At 35.8% G+C, this 17,470-nt stretch overlaps 1 protein-coding gene across 1 annotated transcript in view; it reads left to right on the forward strand.

The window, feature by feature from the left end:
- FREM2 (FRAS1 related extracellular matrix protein 2) overlaps window positions 1-17,470 on the forward strand; it is a 123,726-nt gene that overhangs the window by 69,854 nt on the left and 36,402 nt on the right. Inside the window, exons 5-7 of the mRNA XM_027896251.1 lie at window positions 1,525-1,650; window positions 2,238-2,489; window positions 16,086-16,235. Of these exons, the coding sequence (XP_027752052.1) occupies window positions 1,525-1,650; window positions 2,238-2,489; window positions 16,086-16,235 (528 nt within the window). The remainder of the gene's footprint in view (window positions 1-1,524; window positions 1,651-2,237; window positions 2,490-16,085; window positions 16,236-17,470) is intronic.

Consider the following 17,470-nt stretch of genomic DNA (forward strand, 5'->3'; position numbering starts at 1 on the left):
TTATTCTGTTAGTGAAAAAGATTTTGAAATTTATTGATTTAAGTGGTGTAGTTTTAAGGACCAAAATAGTGAGCTTGTTTGGAAAGTTGTACCAGCCCCTTGGTGTATGGGACATGAGTTAATATTTTATTCCAAATATAAATTGCATACAGATGTCTTTTCTTACACAAACTGAGATGGTGTAGCTCTTTCTGCTCTGAGCTTTTATGTTGTTTATAAGGTCTGTTAAAATTTATAGTGTCACTTTACTCCTAGTTGAATAATTATGAGAGAGAGAGGAGACCAAATAAACCAGATTCCTGCATTTTTTGGAAGGATAGAGTTTTCCATTTTGTCAGTTGAATTCCAAAGCGAGAAATAGAAGTAACAAATTGGGAGCTTTTGTAGTGTTACCTTTTGTTTCACTTTAAAAGAGAAAGATAGGGATTTGGTTTTTTTCACATTAAATTTTTAACTTGCTGGAATAGTTCATGTGCCTAGATCCTACCAAACCTGCATTATGTTTTACGGTAGGCTTTTGACCTTAAATCATGCTAGTAGTATTTTCTAGCTGGAGAAATAAAACCTGGGACATGTTTGCAAGGAAGTCACCTGACAATTTTCAGAACACCGTGTGCCACAGTAGTCTGAAAGAATTAAAAGGTTTGCTTTGTGCAGCCAGCTGATACCACTTGATTTGATATTATACAGAATTATATTCTGTCTGGGTTGCAGTCATACTAATGAAACTGTAAAAATGCTTTATAATTATATGCATAACTACCTTTTGTTCTTGAGTGTTTGAGAGAACAGGAACAAAATTGATCCTAAATCCCAGTAACAGCATAAAACTCACCAATCAATTTAAATGAGTATAAAATAATGAAGGAATTTAAAATACATTTTGGTGATTATTTTCCTCTGAAAAACAGATCTGATATGCTTTGGAATCAGACATTTTTGAGTGAGATTGCTCCCCAGACTTCACTGACTGTATTGACTAGGTCTCCTTTGTGTAAAAATAGAGTGTAGACATGTAGCCAACTCAAATCAAATATCCAAGTCAGAGTAAGATATCAAGAGCTCAGCCTCGCTCCTCAGTGCCAAATGATTTTCACGGTTATCTTGATGCAGTAAGTTACCAAATAGCCTTGGAGAACCACAGCCTATGTGTGAGCTATGGTAGTGATACTCCTCTCATTAACAGTTAGTAATGAAATACCGCGGAAATAAAAAGACAGACTTTGTGGACAAATTCTCCAAACTATCTTGCACCATTAACCCTAGATAAATAGTCACATTAGAGACCAGTTAATAAGGACTTGTGAATTCAGACCTAATGATCTGATTTTCTTTTCTATTTCTGAAACACTAAGAAACTTTTACTTCTGTCACCCTCAAAGTTTTACTTACAATTTAGTAGCATTGCTGATAAATACGAGTTACTTGTTGCACTTCAAAATATTCCAAAGTGCTCTTAGCTACTGTACAGCTGACTTTATGAGGTGATAAATCTACATAAACAAAGGTGTCTGTTTTTTGCAGAATCAACTGTCTTTATTCCTCAGTCCACCTATACTATTGAAGAAGATGTTGGTGAATTATTTATTCCAGTCAGAAGAAGTGGAGATGTGAGTCAGGAACTGATGGTTATCTGCTACACACAACAAGGTAATAGAATCTGCTATAAAATGAAAAAGAGATAGAAAATAAACAACAATTAATCCATCTATTTTATAATAAAATTGTTTATAACTATTAATTACCTTTTCATGTAAATATCTTCAGTCTCAAGGGGAAATGTATTCATCACTGCAGTCTGTCGTAGAGTATTAAAAATCATCATGTTTCAAATTTCTGACATGAAGAGGTGAAGAGGATCTGTATTATTTATATTTTTGCAAGATTTTTATATGCTGCTCCATATATGCTGGAAGTGATAAGAACTGAAAGTACTACAGTGATTGCCCACAACATCCTTTACTTGTTTCTATCTTGAAAAAAAAATTATATAAAATAATATTACTTAATTGCCATGCTTCTCCTTCCTCTGACTCTCAGCCACGTACTTGTGTGGTATCATATACAGAAGTAGTTTGTCTGTGGACCTCAGAAATGTAGCCTGGTCAGAGGTTTCACCCATCTTACCACCAAAAAGTAAATAGAAATTAAAAGATAATGAAAATAAAATTCCGCTTTTGTGAGTGATTCTTTATAACCACGGTATATATAGTGACTGTTTTCCTTTTATGCCACAGGAACAGCATCTGGCACTGCTCCAACTTCTGTACTTTCTTACTCTGACTACATATCCAGGCCAGAGGATCACAACAGCATTCTACGTTTTGACAAAGACGAACGAGAAAAAATGTGTCGGATTGTCGTCATAGATGATTCCTTGTATGAAGAGGCTGAGACCTTTGATGTTTTGCTGAGCATGCCCATGGGTGGAAGAATTGGTGCAGAATTCCCAAGCACTCGTATTACCATTGTACCTGACAAGGATGATGGTAAGATATCATATAATAAAGTGATATTTCCAATTCAGGACAGAAACAAAAAATAACATCACATTCAAATCAGCATGTAGAAAAAGGAATTCAAGATGGGTTTTTGAAAGTATTTAGTATTAATATCTTACTGTTTGAGAAAATTACATGAGTAGTGATGTCACCTGGCATGGGCAGCCTTGCATGTCTGATTCAGGCCCACTGTATTATGCTGCAAAGGGCCATATTAGAAGCCCTGATGGAACAGAAACCATCTAGCAGCTCCTAAGATTCAAACTATATTTCTTCTGATTTGATGCTGCATTTAAATTTCTACCTAGAAGTGTCCATATATTCTTCCTTTGTCTTTTTAATAAAGCAAATATTCAAATGACAGTAATGTTGATTTAGAAATCATCTCAGGTAGGAAGTGCTGACAGAACTATGTCTTTTGTTCAACTTTGATGTATTGCATTGAAAGGGACATTACTGGCAGTGATTAGAGAAAGGTCTGTGACTACGGCAGAGTAGAATATGTATCACCCACTGCCTTCAAAAATACATGTAAATGTTATTTTGGCCTCAAGCCTCTCCTTCTGAGCCCCTAGCATTGGCATGGCAACTCTTTTTGTAGGAGTGGTGGCAAAAAGGTTTCCTGGTACAATTGCCCTCATTTATTCATGGAGTTTGGAGACTGACATCTCAACTGTAAATTCTGTGAAAGGAATACTGATACCTATTGTAACCCTCTCTATGTGGCCATAAACCATCTACTGTGATACCATCATATTTCCTAAAGACTAATGTGAGGGATTACATACTACAGTACACTTTTGAAAGTCTGATGCCAAAGTAGACTATTACTATCAACACGGTGATTTCTCTCTAGTTAAGGATACAAAAGGCAGCTCTTAAAGGCAGGAAGTTCACACCCATCTAATTGCATCATAATACTGCCTGAAATTTCTCACCTGTAATCCTGTGACAGAGGTTACTTTGTTTTCTCTGTGGAGCATCTGGGTAATCACATAACATCTATTTCAACACTTTGAAAAAACACTTCTTGTAAAGCAACATATTGAATGCAAGCTGAAGTAGAAACCTTTATCTGTCTTTGCTATTGTAATAAATACAGATTTATTCATGTAGGAGTTTCTTTACAACAGTTTGATTTTTATGAATAATTTTGATGAATTCATGTACCTTACATTTTGTCAATAGCAGAGCTATTAAGAATAGCAGTAGCTATTAAGAAATATAAATCCATGAAGAAACTTATTACCCAAATTTTGAAGGTGTTCTGACTGCTTAAAATGTATATGGAAAGTTTGAGATAGGGAGAATGATTCTCCAAGGCATTAGTTAATACAGATATCAGCTGAAATTAGAGCATCTAACTTTAGTGGGAACCTCAGTATCTAGAAGAGAATGCTGTTATATATGTTTTTTGGCATTTAAATTAAGGTACTGTCATTCATGGGCTTATACAGTCATTTTAACAGAGATCTAGGCTGACTCTGAATAAGAGATGATGAAAGGTTGTCAGTCACAACATAGTACGAAACAATAGTTTTATATGAAAACTCACACAAAATATTAGAGAAAATGCTGAGAAATCTTCATCTTAACACTCCCATTAGAAATCAGGAGGAGTAATTTTGTTTGTATACCACTGTTCAGTTTTAAGGTCCTGCATATATGAGCACAAATTGCCTCAGTACTACAAACTTTTATACACAGACTAATTTAACAAATAATAATCTTAAGAAATCTATTAAAAAAGCTGGGGAAGTCTTTGGGGACATTAGAATAGAACATTTTCATTACGTAATGACTGAAATATCTATGTTGATAAGAGTAAACAATATTTGGGATATTGAAAGATAAGAGAGCTTTGAAAGACAGAATTGGATCCTTTTTTTTAAAATATTCACTTGTCTTTTTTGTACCCCAAATGTTGCATATGAGATGTTTGAAATAATGTGACAGAACTGCTTTTTGCCTTTCTGTATCAATGAAAGTGCTTCCACAAAAAAATTCCAGATCATTCAAAAACTTACTGACAATTCACTTACCAGTAAAATTTTCTACCACATGCTTTTAGTTTGTGTAAAAACATAATACATGACAACAGAAAAGTCTATGTGTTTTGTTTCATTTGAGATCTGTTGCACTACCTGTTCTATAAAAAGCAGAGTACAGACTACAGAGCAGATAAATTATAAGTTAGACCTTGTATATTTATTTATGTATTCACACACATACACACACACATATTTATATACATACACACACAGAGATTTATGTAATGTGACCAATTTAGCACACTGGCAGTCATGATTGAAATTCTTCATAACTAAGCAGAGGATTTTAAGCAGCATTGGTTATTGCTGATTGCAGTGCACAAAACTAATTTTAACAAGTTAAAGCAGTGGGCTTTGTGAAATAAAAATAATTTTCTTTAGTTTTTAACAATAAAATTTAATTTAGAAAATGTATAAGAGAATAAAAGCTTTAGCTTTATATATTATACATAATATAGCCTATCAGCTACAGCAATGTTATAATACTAAATTCTGTAGTCCAGTTTAGTCTCTACTTCACATCTACTGATGTATTATTTTTCTCATTGTTTATTTAAATTCATCTTCTACTTAGCAACGTTTCTTTGGACAAATCTCACAGCATGTCAATAAATTGTGATTTCTCCAGATACTGTAACTGGATTAACATTATGCATTGACTTTTTCAGGTCAAAAGATACAAACAGCAAAGGTCAAAGTTTAATAATACTACATGAGATCTTTCCTATGGAAGTCAAGTCAGCACTAGAAACATTGCCTTATCTCCTCTGGCATTCAATGCAAGTTAATTAGAAAACATTCACCCTCAGTACCTATCATCAAAGTCTTTTCTTCTTTTATTTCCAGAGAAGACCCTTAGGGTCTAACTAAAATAGCAGAGTTGCTGTATAATCTTGACAATAAACAAAAAGTAAAAGAGGTGTGCTCAACTTTCTAGTGAACCACAGTATATTAAAGAAATTCTTGGCAACTGAATAGTTTAATTGGAGATTATACAGTTGTGCTGTGCTACCAAAGCCAAATTTGGAAAAAAAAGAATCATAGCATGTAGAACACACACATATATATTTATATATGTGAAAACTGGTTTTTAAATCGGTGCTGGTGGTGGGACATTTTCTAATTTGGAAGGGACTTTTCCTGATAGGTACTGAAGTTGGAGACAGATAGAAAAGAAGAAAAGGATTAAGTTAACGAAGTAAACAGAAAAAGAAAAATGTTCATGGAAATCTTGCATTTGAAGTTACACATACCACTACATTTAGGCAGTAAAAAGTGAAAACCTGGTCTCTTTGAGTCAGATGTAATAGTTACTAACCATGAGCTACTGCAAGAAAAGCATTCAGGGGAAAGACCTATGCAAATCATCCACTTCTGGAGTGGCAGTAATCTCACTTAATATTAGCCATCTAAAATATCAAATATCTGATTCAAGTAGGCTATCCAGGATCCTTCTAAAGTTAATGAAAAGAGAGATGTACCTCCAGAAAGCATCCTATCCTAAGGGAAGTATCTAAACTGCAGAGATTAATTACCAGGAGTACATGGTGCATCTGAATACATTGATTCATGACAATCATGACCCTACCTTAGAAATTTAATTTGCTGCTCAGTCCAAAGTCATAAGCACTACCGGGCATGAAGGAAGGAATTTTTTGTAATTTTTTGTTAGAACTACACCTACTATGAAATGCCATTATACAACAAAGAGATACAGATACATAGCTATTCCTGCTTCATGAAGTAATTATGACCTATAAAGAAAAGTCTGAAAGAATCTATTTAATATCTAAAGAAACAAATGCTAAAGTGTTTCAATAGATATTTATTTATTCAAGATAAAATTCAAAACCAAACAAAAAACCTCAAGCATTTTCCATACAAATGTGGACTTGTGTTACTAAGTCTAGCCAGAACTGATAAGCTGAATTACTTGTCTTCATTCATCTCAATGATTTGGGAGATGAACAGAAATCCCTGAAGAATTTGAGATCAGTTGATTGGTTCAGGACATAGGTATCCTGCATGAAGAGCACAGAGTTCAGTGTAAAGCTCATTCAGAGGAGGCGCTTTACATAACAGATCAACATTATGCATCTAGGAAAACGAAGCTGAGGTTACTGTGCTCTTGTCCTTTCCCTTAGAGGAAGGAGTCCTGGACTTCAGTCTAAGACCCCTGAAACACTCAGATGCCAGTCTTCCATGGAAATGCCTTAATCCTCAGTCATTCAGCTACTAAGCAAGATCAGTCTGTTTTTCCAACTGAAGCTGTAATTCTGAAATCATTTCATATAGAGAGAGAAAAAGATGAGATCAAAGTCTTTTGTTAGTATTCATGTGGGAATGAAGAGCCTATAATTTGGTTCCAATACTAACAGTGTTGCTGTGTTATGTGCAACAAGTGTGATACACAATACTTTACCATGTTTTGCAGTCAAAGCTCTGTTTTCTCCCAGTCCCCATATTTTGACTGCTGTGCTACTGATTTGGAGTCTTTTTTACTTACTTGGTTTTGTGTTGTAGGCAAATTAAAAACTCTTGGTTTGTAATCACATTTGGAAATCTGAAGAGAAGTGTGATGAATGCAGAGTTGGAAGTTTGCTTCAAGTTTTTTGTCAGCGGCTGTCTTCCCATGTGATTTTAATTCCATGCTACTGTATTTAGTGTTGTCATGAGAGCACAGCCTTACAGCCAGGCTGAAAAACAGTCATTCTGCCTTAGTGGAATTGTTGAAGCCTCATGCTGTTCACAGCAGGAAGTACATTAAATACATTTGTTCCACTTCGTTCACATCAGATGGGCAAGAAGCTATTAAGACTTTTTTTTGACATTTCTACATGAAGGCTGGGAAACCAAAGAACTCAAGTTTATGTTGGAGGTTTGCTGACCATTTTCTTTATACTTATTCAACAGAATCAATTACTCATATCTTCCACATGATAGAGGATAATACTGTCTGGAAATATTTTACACCTGAATAAACTGAATGATGGTATGATAATGCAGAAAGCCAATGTTAGAGGTCAAACAGATCAGGTTATGTGTTTAGTCTTCTAGAGATTTCTCTAAAACACTTGCTGTCACTCTCCCTACATGTAATTAAATTCTGAAAGTCCTTAGACTGTGTTCTGGAAATCAGGACCTGTCCAACTTGCTTAGAGTAGTAAAGTCCATAATGAAAAGTCCATATTTACCGTCGAGAACCTGAAAAGAGCCAGAAAGTCAGTACTGCAATGCTACATTATAAATATATGCTTTGCATCGTCTCCTAGCAGGCATACAGTATCCACTAACTTTCAGCGTGTATCCTGAGAAAAATTTCCAGCTGATGATAATTAAATATTCTGTTAGTAACACAGTTTGTCAGAGGGTCATCCTTATCTCACAAGGTTATCTGGAATCTCCTTAGTTCCATTAGCCTCCAAGGCAGGCGATCAAATGTTTCTTTTTCTCTTTGACAATAGGTATGCCATAACCTTAAACTAAACAGGTGGTTGGTTGATCTTGGTAGTTAACATCTGCTAGTCTGTCCAATTTTACTTACAACCTGAACACTACAGGCAGAGCATGCCCCCTGTTATATTATAGAGTGGAGTCATGATTTGAGCAACTATCCATTACTATTCTCTGGAGATGACAAAAATAATAAATAAGTTCTTTTTCCTCTATATATCCATCTTTGACTACTTTCTCCCTTTTATGGTTTTACAGTGCTTGTGGGTCTGATGCCTCTGGCACTTCTGTGCAGCTTTTAACTGGTTTTGTCCTCTCATTAAGTAAAATCTCTATATTATCCCTCCACTTTCCCCAATCTATGGCAGGTGGCCAGACTGGCAATTAATCAAGGGAAAAAGTGGATGTCAGCCAGTGTATGACACGTGTTATACTCCCAGTTTTCTTTTCTAATAGCTTCTTATCATCACCAATTCAACAGAGTGAAAAATGTTCAATTTATGATGATAGCTTTAAAGATTTCGGAAAGTCCCTGTTTGTTGTGTATGACAGAAGTAAATGAATGTCATTTCTCACACTAAGCCATTCTATAGAGGCAACCAAGTACATGTGCTTTACTAGAATTGTTTATTGCTGACAGTTATTACGTGTGTGTCTGCAGGTACACTCTCCTATTTTATGTATATATATTTGAACAACAGATTTTGGATTATTCTGATCTTCCTCTAGCTGCTTAATAACTAGGTATATAGGTCAACCTCATCATCTAGGCTCCTTTGATAGGTAGGAGGACAGAATATGACCTCCAGACAGTACTTTGTCACATCTGTTTCAAATGGCTAGAGTAGAGGACTTCGTTGGTGGAGCAGCATCTCTCTCAGCTTTCACTGCTGCAGGTTCTTAAAGGGGTAGCTTACATATGCATTATTACACTTCTACGTGAATTATAGTAGTATTTCTAGGTATTTCTATTATTTTCTATATACTTTTTTCTGGTAGCATTTCTATTTCTAGTAAAATACAGAAAACTTTTGAGTTTTGTACTCAAAGCACATAAAATAGTCAATAAGCAGAAGATACAAAACTACATGAACTATTTAGAAATGTAGTGAAGGCCTAGCAAACCATTCTAAATTAATCATTTGTCTTGGTTGCTTGTGGTTGAAGGGAGTGAATTTAGTGACCTAGTCAGTTCTTTGTTTAAGATTTGGATAATCAAGTTGAGTCAGACATCTTGGTGCATTCAGTTTTCCTAAGGCTCCTTCAGATGATCGTCTTTCTTCTGAGTATCCTTATATTGAAACTTTGCTGTTTTGTGGCAGTCATCAGTCACTGAAGACCAAAAGATACTGAACACTGTAACCACTGTATCACATTAGGCTTTAACGACATCAGTTCTCCTTTTGAGTGTGTAAGCCCTCAAAGGATTAAGTCAGTTACTATCTCACATCACTGTCTGTCAGGCAACTCTTCCCTCCAATACAAATGGAATCAGAAGTCCGAATTACAGAATTCAAGAGGTTTTAACAGACAACAGTGTATTTTTCTGTCATTACAGCTCTGCTTTTGTGTTCTGATAAGTCTGGCTGTTACTTTATTTTCACTTCTCTATCTTCTCTGCCAAATCCCACCTTCAACAGTACCTCCTGTAAAGGAAGAGTGGAAGCTCTCTTGCACATTCTTCTTCTCAGAGCACAGTGGGCTAAATGTGTTAGTTTAGTTGGTTAGAGCATGGTGCTAATAACACCAGGGTTGTGGGTTTGATCCCTATATGGGTCATTCAGTTAAGAGTTAGACTTGATGATCCTTGTGGGTCTCTTCCAGCTCAGAATATTCTGTGATTCTGTACGTGGGCAGAATAGCCTGTAAGAAATTGTATCTAGCAGTTAAGCAAACTCAACCAACACTGTGACCAAATTGTAAAAGTGCAAAAGTTTAAAGTCAGAATTGGGGCAGTGCCTTTCTTAGCCTCTCTTGGGATATGGTCAAAATGTCTCCAACCCAGAAAAATTGTGTAAATATAAAGACAGAAGAACAGATTGAATAACCATCCACAAGAATGGACAGAATAATAATTTTCTTTTAAAAATGTAGTACAGGCTGTGCTAGAAATTATAGAGAAATATCAATAGCCACCTGGAAAAAAAAGTATTTTACGTTTCTTGGTTATGCTATTCCTCTTCTATGCACCATTTCTAGTAACAATTGCAGTGCCTTCTTTCCTCTTCATTTATTCTTTAATGAAACCAAATGCATTTTCTGCATTGATAAGATACAGATTTGTAATTAATTTGGTTAAAATTAATTTAAGTCTCACCTCTGTGCCTGGTAAGATCATGGAACAGGTCTTTCTGGAAGATGTGAGGAAATACACAAAAGACAGAAGTGATTAGAGGCAGCCAGCTTGCCTTCACCAAGTACAAATTCTGCGTCACTAATCCAGTGGCCTTCTATGATAGAGTAGCTCCATCAGTGAACAAAGGAAGTGCTAAAGGTGCCATCTAGCTAGACTTCTTCAAGACCAATGCCTCCCAGCATTCTTACCTCTAAACTAAAGATGTATGGGTTTGAAATCAGGGTCATGATTTAAGTGAATGATATTACAAATTATTTTAATGAAAAAATTTGTAGAAAGAATGGTTATAATTTTGTGGTTGTTTCTTGATGTGAATGTAGGAGTGAGGGACATTATTTGGAAGAGAAAACCTGAAGATATTCATCTCACAAAAACATCTGTTTTGCAAATATAATAATTATACTCAGAGCCTTTTTATAGACAGCTTTTTCTGTGAGGTCAAGTAGGAAACTAATTACTAAATTAAAATATGAAAAGCATGTTTAGAAATGGCTGCATGCAATATTCTTACTTAGCGTGATTTCTAAAATGCTGCTTAGCTTCTCATACTCTTTGTTTCTCATACTGCCTGTGTCTTATTTCTGTTTGTAGTCCTCATTTTTTATCTGGACTACAAATCATTGACTGTAAGCTCCTTCAAGCATAGCCTCTGTGTGAAATACCTTGTGTGTGGTATATTTAAATACTACTGCCAAGCCTTCCCATTTATCTGTCTGCCTCTGTTTCATCGGTGCGTTGAGAATTCGTTACTACTGCCATTTCCTGTGCCTGTTCATAAAAATAGTCTAATTAATTTTAAAAACAGAGCACGTAGAAGATTCTGAGTTCATTTCATGCTCTGTGGGAGGTAGAGCCAGGAGGAAAAGGTACGTGAAAGACAAATGGTTGCTGCAGGGAATGCGATCATATATGGGTGCGTCCCCAAATTCCAAAGTGTTTGTTTCTTCATCTGTTAGTATTTATATTTTTATTTCCATTGGTAAATGTGGCAATTATTTGGATTATGGAATAGTTTGGGCAGGTGAATGGAGCAGGAAAAATCTTTTGGCCCTATTCTCAGACTCAGAACATAGGAAAAGCTCCTCTAACGCCTTGGTAGTTCCAGTGATATCAAGGTCTGTAGGTTATATCATGGGAGTGTGTGGAAGAATCTTAACAATAGTACTCTATTAATAAATATTTTCAAGTATATGTTAGTTCACTTATATATGAATTTGGTGTTTTGGAAAGGTAGCAAAGTTTGTCAGCGAACCATCAAAGGTCAATTAAGTTCTTCAAGGGAAGGTCGCTTGTAAGAGTTAGCCTCACACATTAGCCATTCTACTGAAATTCCAATTGCAGCTGGGACACAACTTAAGACTGCTCATTACCATCTTGTACATAACTAATTGTTAAAAAGTTCATCTTCACTTTAATGGCATGCATCTTGAATGAGTTGAGCTACAGCATGGCTTCAAACACTCAGATGTCTTTATTCTCCATTGTTCAGGTATACTCTGTAGCTCATCTAGCTATGACTGAACCATTGTGAATTGCAACCCAACATATATAGGTTCTCCAGACTTCAAGGTACGCTGCAGGCTGTGAAGAAGGAAACTGTAGGTAACCATAGATAGAGTATCAGTGTAACCATCTTACTGCCATCCTCAGTCTTGTAGCTAAATCTGTTGTCTACTTCCTTTACTATGCTGCTTTGCTCACATTTGAGTTTAGCTTACTGATGTAGCAGAGAGTTTAGATGTGGATTTCAGGCCTGCCAGGCAGGTGCTTCATGTGATGGTACTGTATATAGAGAAACCAAAATATGGATGCACTTTTACATAAAGGGTGAGTTAAAATGTAAAAGGCTATGCTGAATTAGTGTGTATCATAAATTAATTAAAAACGAATCATGTATAATGTTGTTCATAGCACTTAACAGTTCACACCTTGTTATCCTACTGAAATGATGGGCTTAAGTTGCCGTAAATGAGAGTAATTAAGTGAAGATCCAGTCTAATCAGTGTATGACATTGCTGTTGTAAATTAAAAAAAAATGTGTAATTTTCTTACAAAATCAAATTTGGTTTGGTAAAGGTTGCATTAATTTGAGTTTGTTCTTTTACCTGTTATAATGTTTGCAGTATCCTTTAAAAAAAATCCTTTTAAGTTGATAGACAGAAATGGGCTATTGAGACAAATGGAAATGCAGACATTATTTACCTGAGATAATGTCTGTGGCGATTTGGCTGAAGCTATTTTGATTCTGAAGGTAATTTACTTTTTGATTGCAACAGTTATGACAACGCTAAGGAGGTGAAAGCTGTTAAGATGGCAACAAATTAGTTTGAAAAGTAATCTGTTTTGACCACTTCAAATGAAAAAGCCATTGGCATTTGTACAATAGGTACCTACTCCAGAACTGAGCTCTGACTGTAATCTTGACTCCTACTTCTACAGCAACTCATAATAGCTTTGTTTGTGCTGTTCATGGAAAGAAAGAAGGCAAAAGCTTTTAGGAATAAACAGTTTAACACCATTAGAAAAGATCAGCCATCAGTTCCTTTGTAAATACTGCTTCTCCTAGTTCCAGTATCTAAATACGTCAGAGTAGCATGTCTGTTTTCTTCTATTATTTCTTTCTTTCTTAGTTTATATTTATATATGTGTGTGTGTGTGTGTGTGTGTGTGTGTCTCACTGGTAGCATATATCACTGAAATTCACTTTAGTTTGAAGGCTTATTAAGGTGTCAGCACAGAAGAGTCTGTCCTTTTGTGTTTGTCCTAACTATCCTGATAACAGGGTATTTTTACAACCACCCTACTCTTTTGCCATGTCTCTTTAAAGCAGATTGTAAGGATGTCATTTTAAAAACAAATGCCTCCTTGGAAATAAACATTTTTTTGCTATCACATTGATTTTCTGATGTACCTTCAAAGATAGACATATTCCTAACATAATGAGAGGTGTGTTTGTTTTCCTGCTTGATGACTGACTAGTGCTGTAGTTGAGAAACACTCCTAACTGTATAAGTACAAAGGCAAGGCAAAGATTTCATTTCTCTGCCAAGAAACATGGGACTAAGGCTCCTAACCTTTCTCCTTTGATTATTGTAACTTTATGCCAGTGAAGTCTGTGGGTTTGAACAAAAAACTCTTAGAAAACTTCCTCGTACGTCTCTAAGAGGAACCATTAAATTTGCAGTAGTCTCTCTTCAGAGTGATTACTAGATTAAAGGTCTGCTGTAAGTGAGCCCACAGTCATTGAGCAGAGTGTTTTCCAGACATGAAGTGAGAAAGACAATGCTTTCCCTGTTAGTAGCTTGGCTTTGCTACTTCCCCTGGGGAGCTACTAACACAGCTTACAGGAAATGAACTTAGAAAACATTTGTAAGGATTTGTTTCCTAGGATGGGTAACCATGCAGAATGTGTCTTTCATTGAACATACATGCCTCTGAGAAGTGTGAAAAACTCACTCTGGAATACAAGGCAAGGTAGTTGAGAGTTTAGGCATTTTTATGCTTGGCAGTGACTACAGGAATGAACAGCACGTGAGGGTTCTTCTTCAGCAACAGTAAAACAAGCATTAGGATAACACTATAAGAAACTAACATTTTATTTTATATCTTCCATCTAGTTTAAGGCAGATATCTATGTCCCATGTGTAGCCGTGGAAGTAGATGGGAATGGTTCCACACTTCCTCAGATTTTTCTGATTTCAGTGACTGAGCCTTTCCGCCTGTCCTTCTCTATGTTCATTGTGCTGGGAAACCTCCTGAAATGGCCTATCTTTGTCCTTGCAAACTGAGAGCAAGTAGACTCAGTGTGAGTACTTCTTGCTTAAGTGCTTAAAATGAGGTGCAGCCAAGTGCAGATCAAGTTCCAGAACCATTGGGACAGCAATATAGAGAGAACAGGATTATAAGAATGAGATTAGATTTGGGAAAGTGCGTTAAACTTTGAGAATACCTGTTTAAAAAATGACAGATATTAGAACTGATAATATTTTTAACTGCATTTATCTAACTGTTGGCACACTGATAATCATTTGGTCTTAGTAAGCATTCTGTATTTTTAACCTCTAGAGGCTGGGTAAGTCTTTGTCCATCTTGAAGATTTTAGAATATCGTTTTATGTCTGAAACGGCACATTTCTTTGCAGATCTAATGTCCAGTGCTGCAGTATCCCTTTAAGTAGAACTCTTATCAAAGTTAATACTAGTTATACAAAAGGTACAGAGAGTGTGTCTTGTTCACCTATTAAAAATGTTTCAGATAGAATCTTTGCAGATCCAAATATAAAAGCAACTATGCCAACCTAGTCCCTATAGGTAAAGTAAAATCAATGTGTGTCTCTCTGTGCACAAAAATATGCACATGTCTAAATACACATACTGTTGGATTAAAAAAAAAAAATTAAATTGGAACTGTTTCACCTACCAAAGTTAGACTTCTTCCAAATTTGTATTTCATCCTGCAAAAGTTGATGATCCTGATAATGCTCAAACAGATCTATGAGTCTGCACTATTTTTCAGTAAATACATTCCATTCAAATACATACCATTAAAAAGGATTTATGTCTCCTCCTTTGGTTAAGTTGTACCTTTTCTTTATGCAAGGCGTATCTCTTTCCTTTGAATTTTTACTTTTTACTATGCTTGATGAAGGGGAATTATTCATAGTGCTAGTGATAGAGCACTGAGCAATTCCTATGATTTTTGCCAACTGAATTGAAGTTGGCCGTATGCTGTATGGTATTTCCAACACATTTGTGATGTTGTAGCCTCATGATTATCAATAAATTCTCAAAAGAGAACATAAGAAAATTGTGATGAAGTCCAGACAACTTGTGTAGGTCTTCCTACCCTTGGGGAAGGTAGGTGTGATTTCAGCTGTGCAGTGGGAAAACTGAGGCACTGGATGTGTGTGATTACTCTTGTATGTTTGAAATAGGAATAGAAGGGATAGAAAAAGGGAGATGATATACATCCAGGATGAAGTTGGGATGTATTTTTAAGCGTGTTTACTTTGTGAAATCGCCATGGGTAGAAAAACTGAAAAAGGGAGGTAAAGAATATGTCTTTTAAGTGGAATAGCACTTAACCTCCCTTCCTTTTTGCTCTTCTTTCTTATGAACTGTGGAACTTCAGTATTAAGATAGAAGACTGTTCACATTCCAGTTTACATGAAATAATTTTGTTTTAAACACTAGATGTGGGAGAACTAAAATTCAGTATTTGCCCCTTTGGTTAGCTGGAAAACATTACCAAAAGCAGCTCTAGTTATATATCATATTCCAGTCTGGTTATAACAACAGGAATCTGTGAGAACATTCAAGTTAAGGTTTCATTATCTGTATTCACCTTTGTCTGTTTGTCCCAAAGTAAAAAATGCAAAGAATTTCCTGGCCCGTGCACAAGACTCAGCTAAAATAACTTTAATGAGATACCACATTTGGTTTTGTGCACAGATTTGTACCTGCTGACACACAAAGCTGAAAAGGTAAGAGGCAAGAAAAAGATTACAGTGCTGATATAACAATTGCTATCCAAAACCTGACAAACCAATACTTGAAAAGAAACCAGAAATAGCCAGGAGAATTCTAACCTTAAAAAAAAAGAACTTTATTTCACTTAATGAGAAGAGCGAAGTGCTCTCCTTTGTTTAATGTGGATTTTATGCTATCTTGTTAGCTTCAGTGTAAGGTAAAGAAACATTTATGGGCATTACTCCTCTTTCACCAGAACCAGCATTCTACTTTGGAAATGACGAATACTATGTCGATGAGAGTGCTGGCTACATTGAGGTACGTGTCTGGAGGACTGGAACTGATCTGTCTAAAGCTGCTTCTGTTACAGTGAGGTCTCGCAAATCTGAACCAGTAACTGCAGAGGGTAAGTTATTGTTTTACTCTAGTTTCATGATACATCTCAACACAAATGCTAGCACTTTGGGTCTTGATATAGTTTCAACTACATAAGATGAAAATTATGTCTCTTGTTCTTAGGAGATCTTTCTTCTTAGAACAAATTAAGTAGTTATAGAATTTCAAATAAACAGGAGTAGGAGCAACTGTGAGTACAGCACTAAGAGAAATGCCTTCAAATCCTAATGTAAAACACTATGCTACAAAGGCAGGTGATTGCTGCCTCAGCAGCAGACTCTGGGGTCAGAGTTACAATCACTGACAGCGTGCAGAGTTTGTTCCTCTCATTTTTACTGAAGGCAATGAGAAATTATTAGCTGGTACCCTGTTCAGGAAGAGGATTGCTATGGCTGTGTGGTTCAGTGATGCTTTGACAGAAACTTTGTCTGCAGAATCAAATGTTTGCTTGCTCTATTTTTTTCCACAAATCATGATGCTTAAACTAAGACATTCATATAGAGGCAATATAAAATGCATCTTCCATAGATGCTTATCCTGAGTGTAACTTTGCTATCATTTCAGGAATATCTAAACATAATATATTTGTATTATGTGTAACATATATGTATTTTTCTCATGAAAAGAAAATTATGAAGTCTGAAAAAATATATGGTTGCTTCATTTATGAACTTGCTTTCATGATCTGATATCTTTATCTAATCCTGAATATTTAAGCTATTTTATTTTGGGAAGGAAAAATATTTCCTTACAGTAAGAATTCTAATTAATTGTATCAGGACCTCTAGTTGAGTCCTCTAGTTGAAAAACTGGGAAAAGTTCAGCTCTCAAGTTCTCTAGTCTATTGGTTACAGCATGAAAGCTCTGACATGGCTGGCTGCCTCAAAGCCATGAACTTAAGAACTAGAACCAACATGGTTCTTGGTCTTACACAGTGCAGAAGTAAATCTACTGCTCTGAGCTGTCAGTCCTGGCATCCTGCCTGGGAGGCTTATCTCTGGAGATAGAGCAGCAGGGACTTTAGGCAAGTACCCATCTGATGATGGCCTTTAATCTGACCAAATTTGTCAAATTCACAGAATTCCTAACCTTACTTCACTTTCAATTAAAATGTTTCCTACAAATTTTTGTTTCAACAGTTCTGCTATTTATTCTCTGCAAAAAAGAACATTAAAATTCCGTCCTTCCCTAAAGTCCTAGATACCTTTACTCTCACTCAGTAAAGGTAGAGTAAAGGTATCTAGG

The sequence above is a fragment of the Empidonax traillii genome, unplaced genomic scaffold (assembly GCF_003031625.1).
Source record: "Empidonax traillii isolate 1590-97213 ecotype Southwest subspecies unplaced genomic scaffold, ASM303162v1 scaffold489:size526811, whole genome shotgun sequence".
In the NCBI taxonomy this organism is placed as follows: domain Eukaryota; kingdom Metazoa; phylum Chordata; class Aves; order Passeriformes; family Tyrannidae; genus Empidonax; species Empidonax traillii.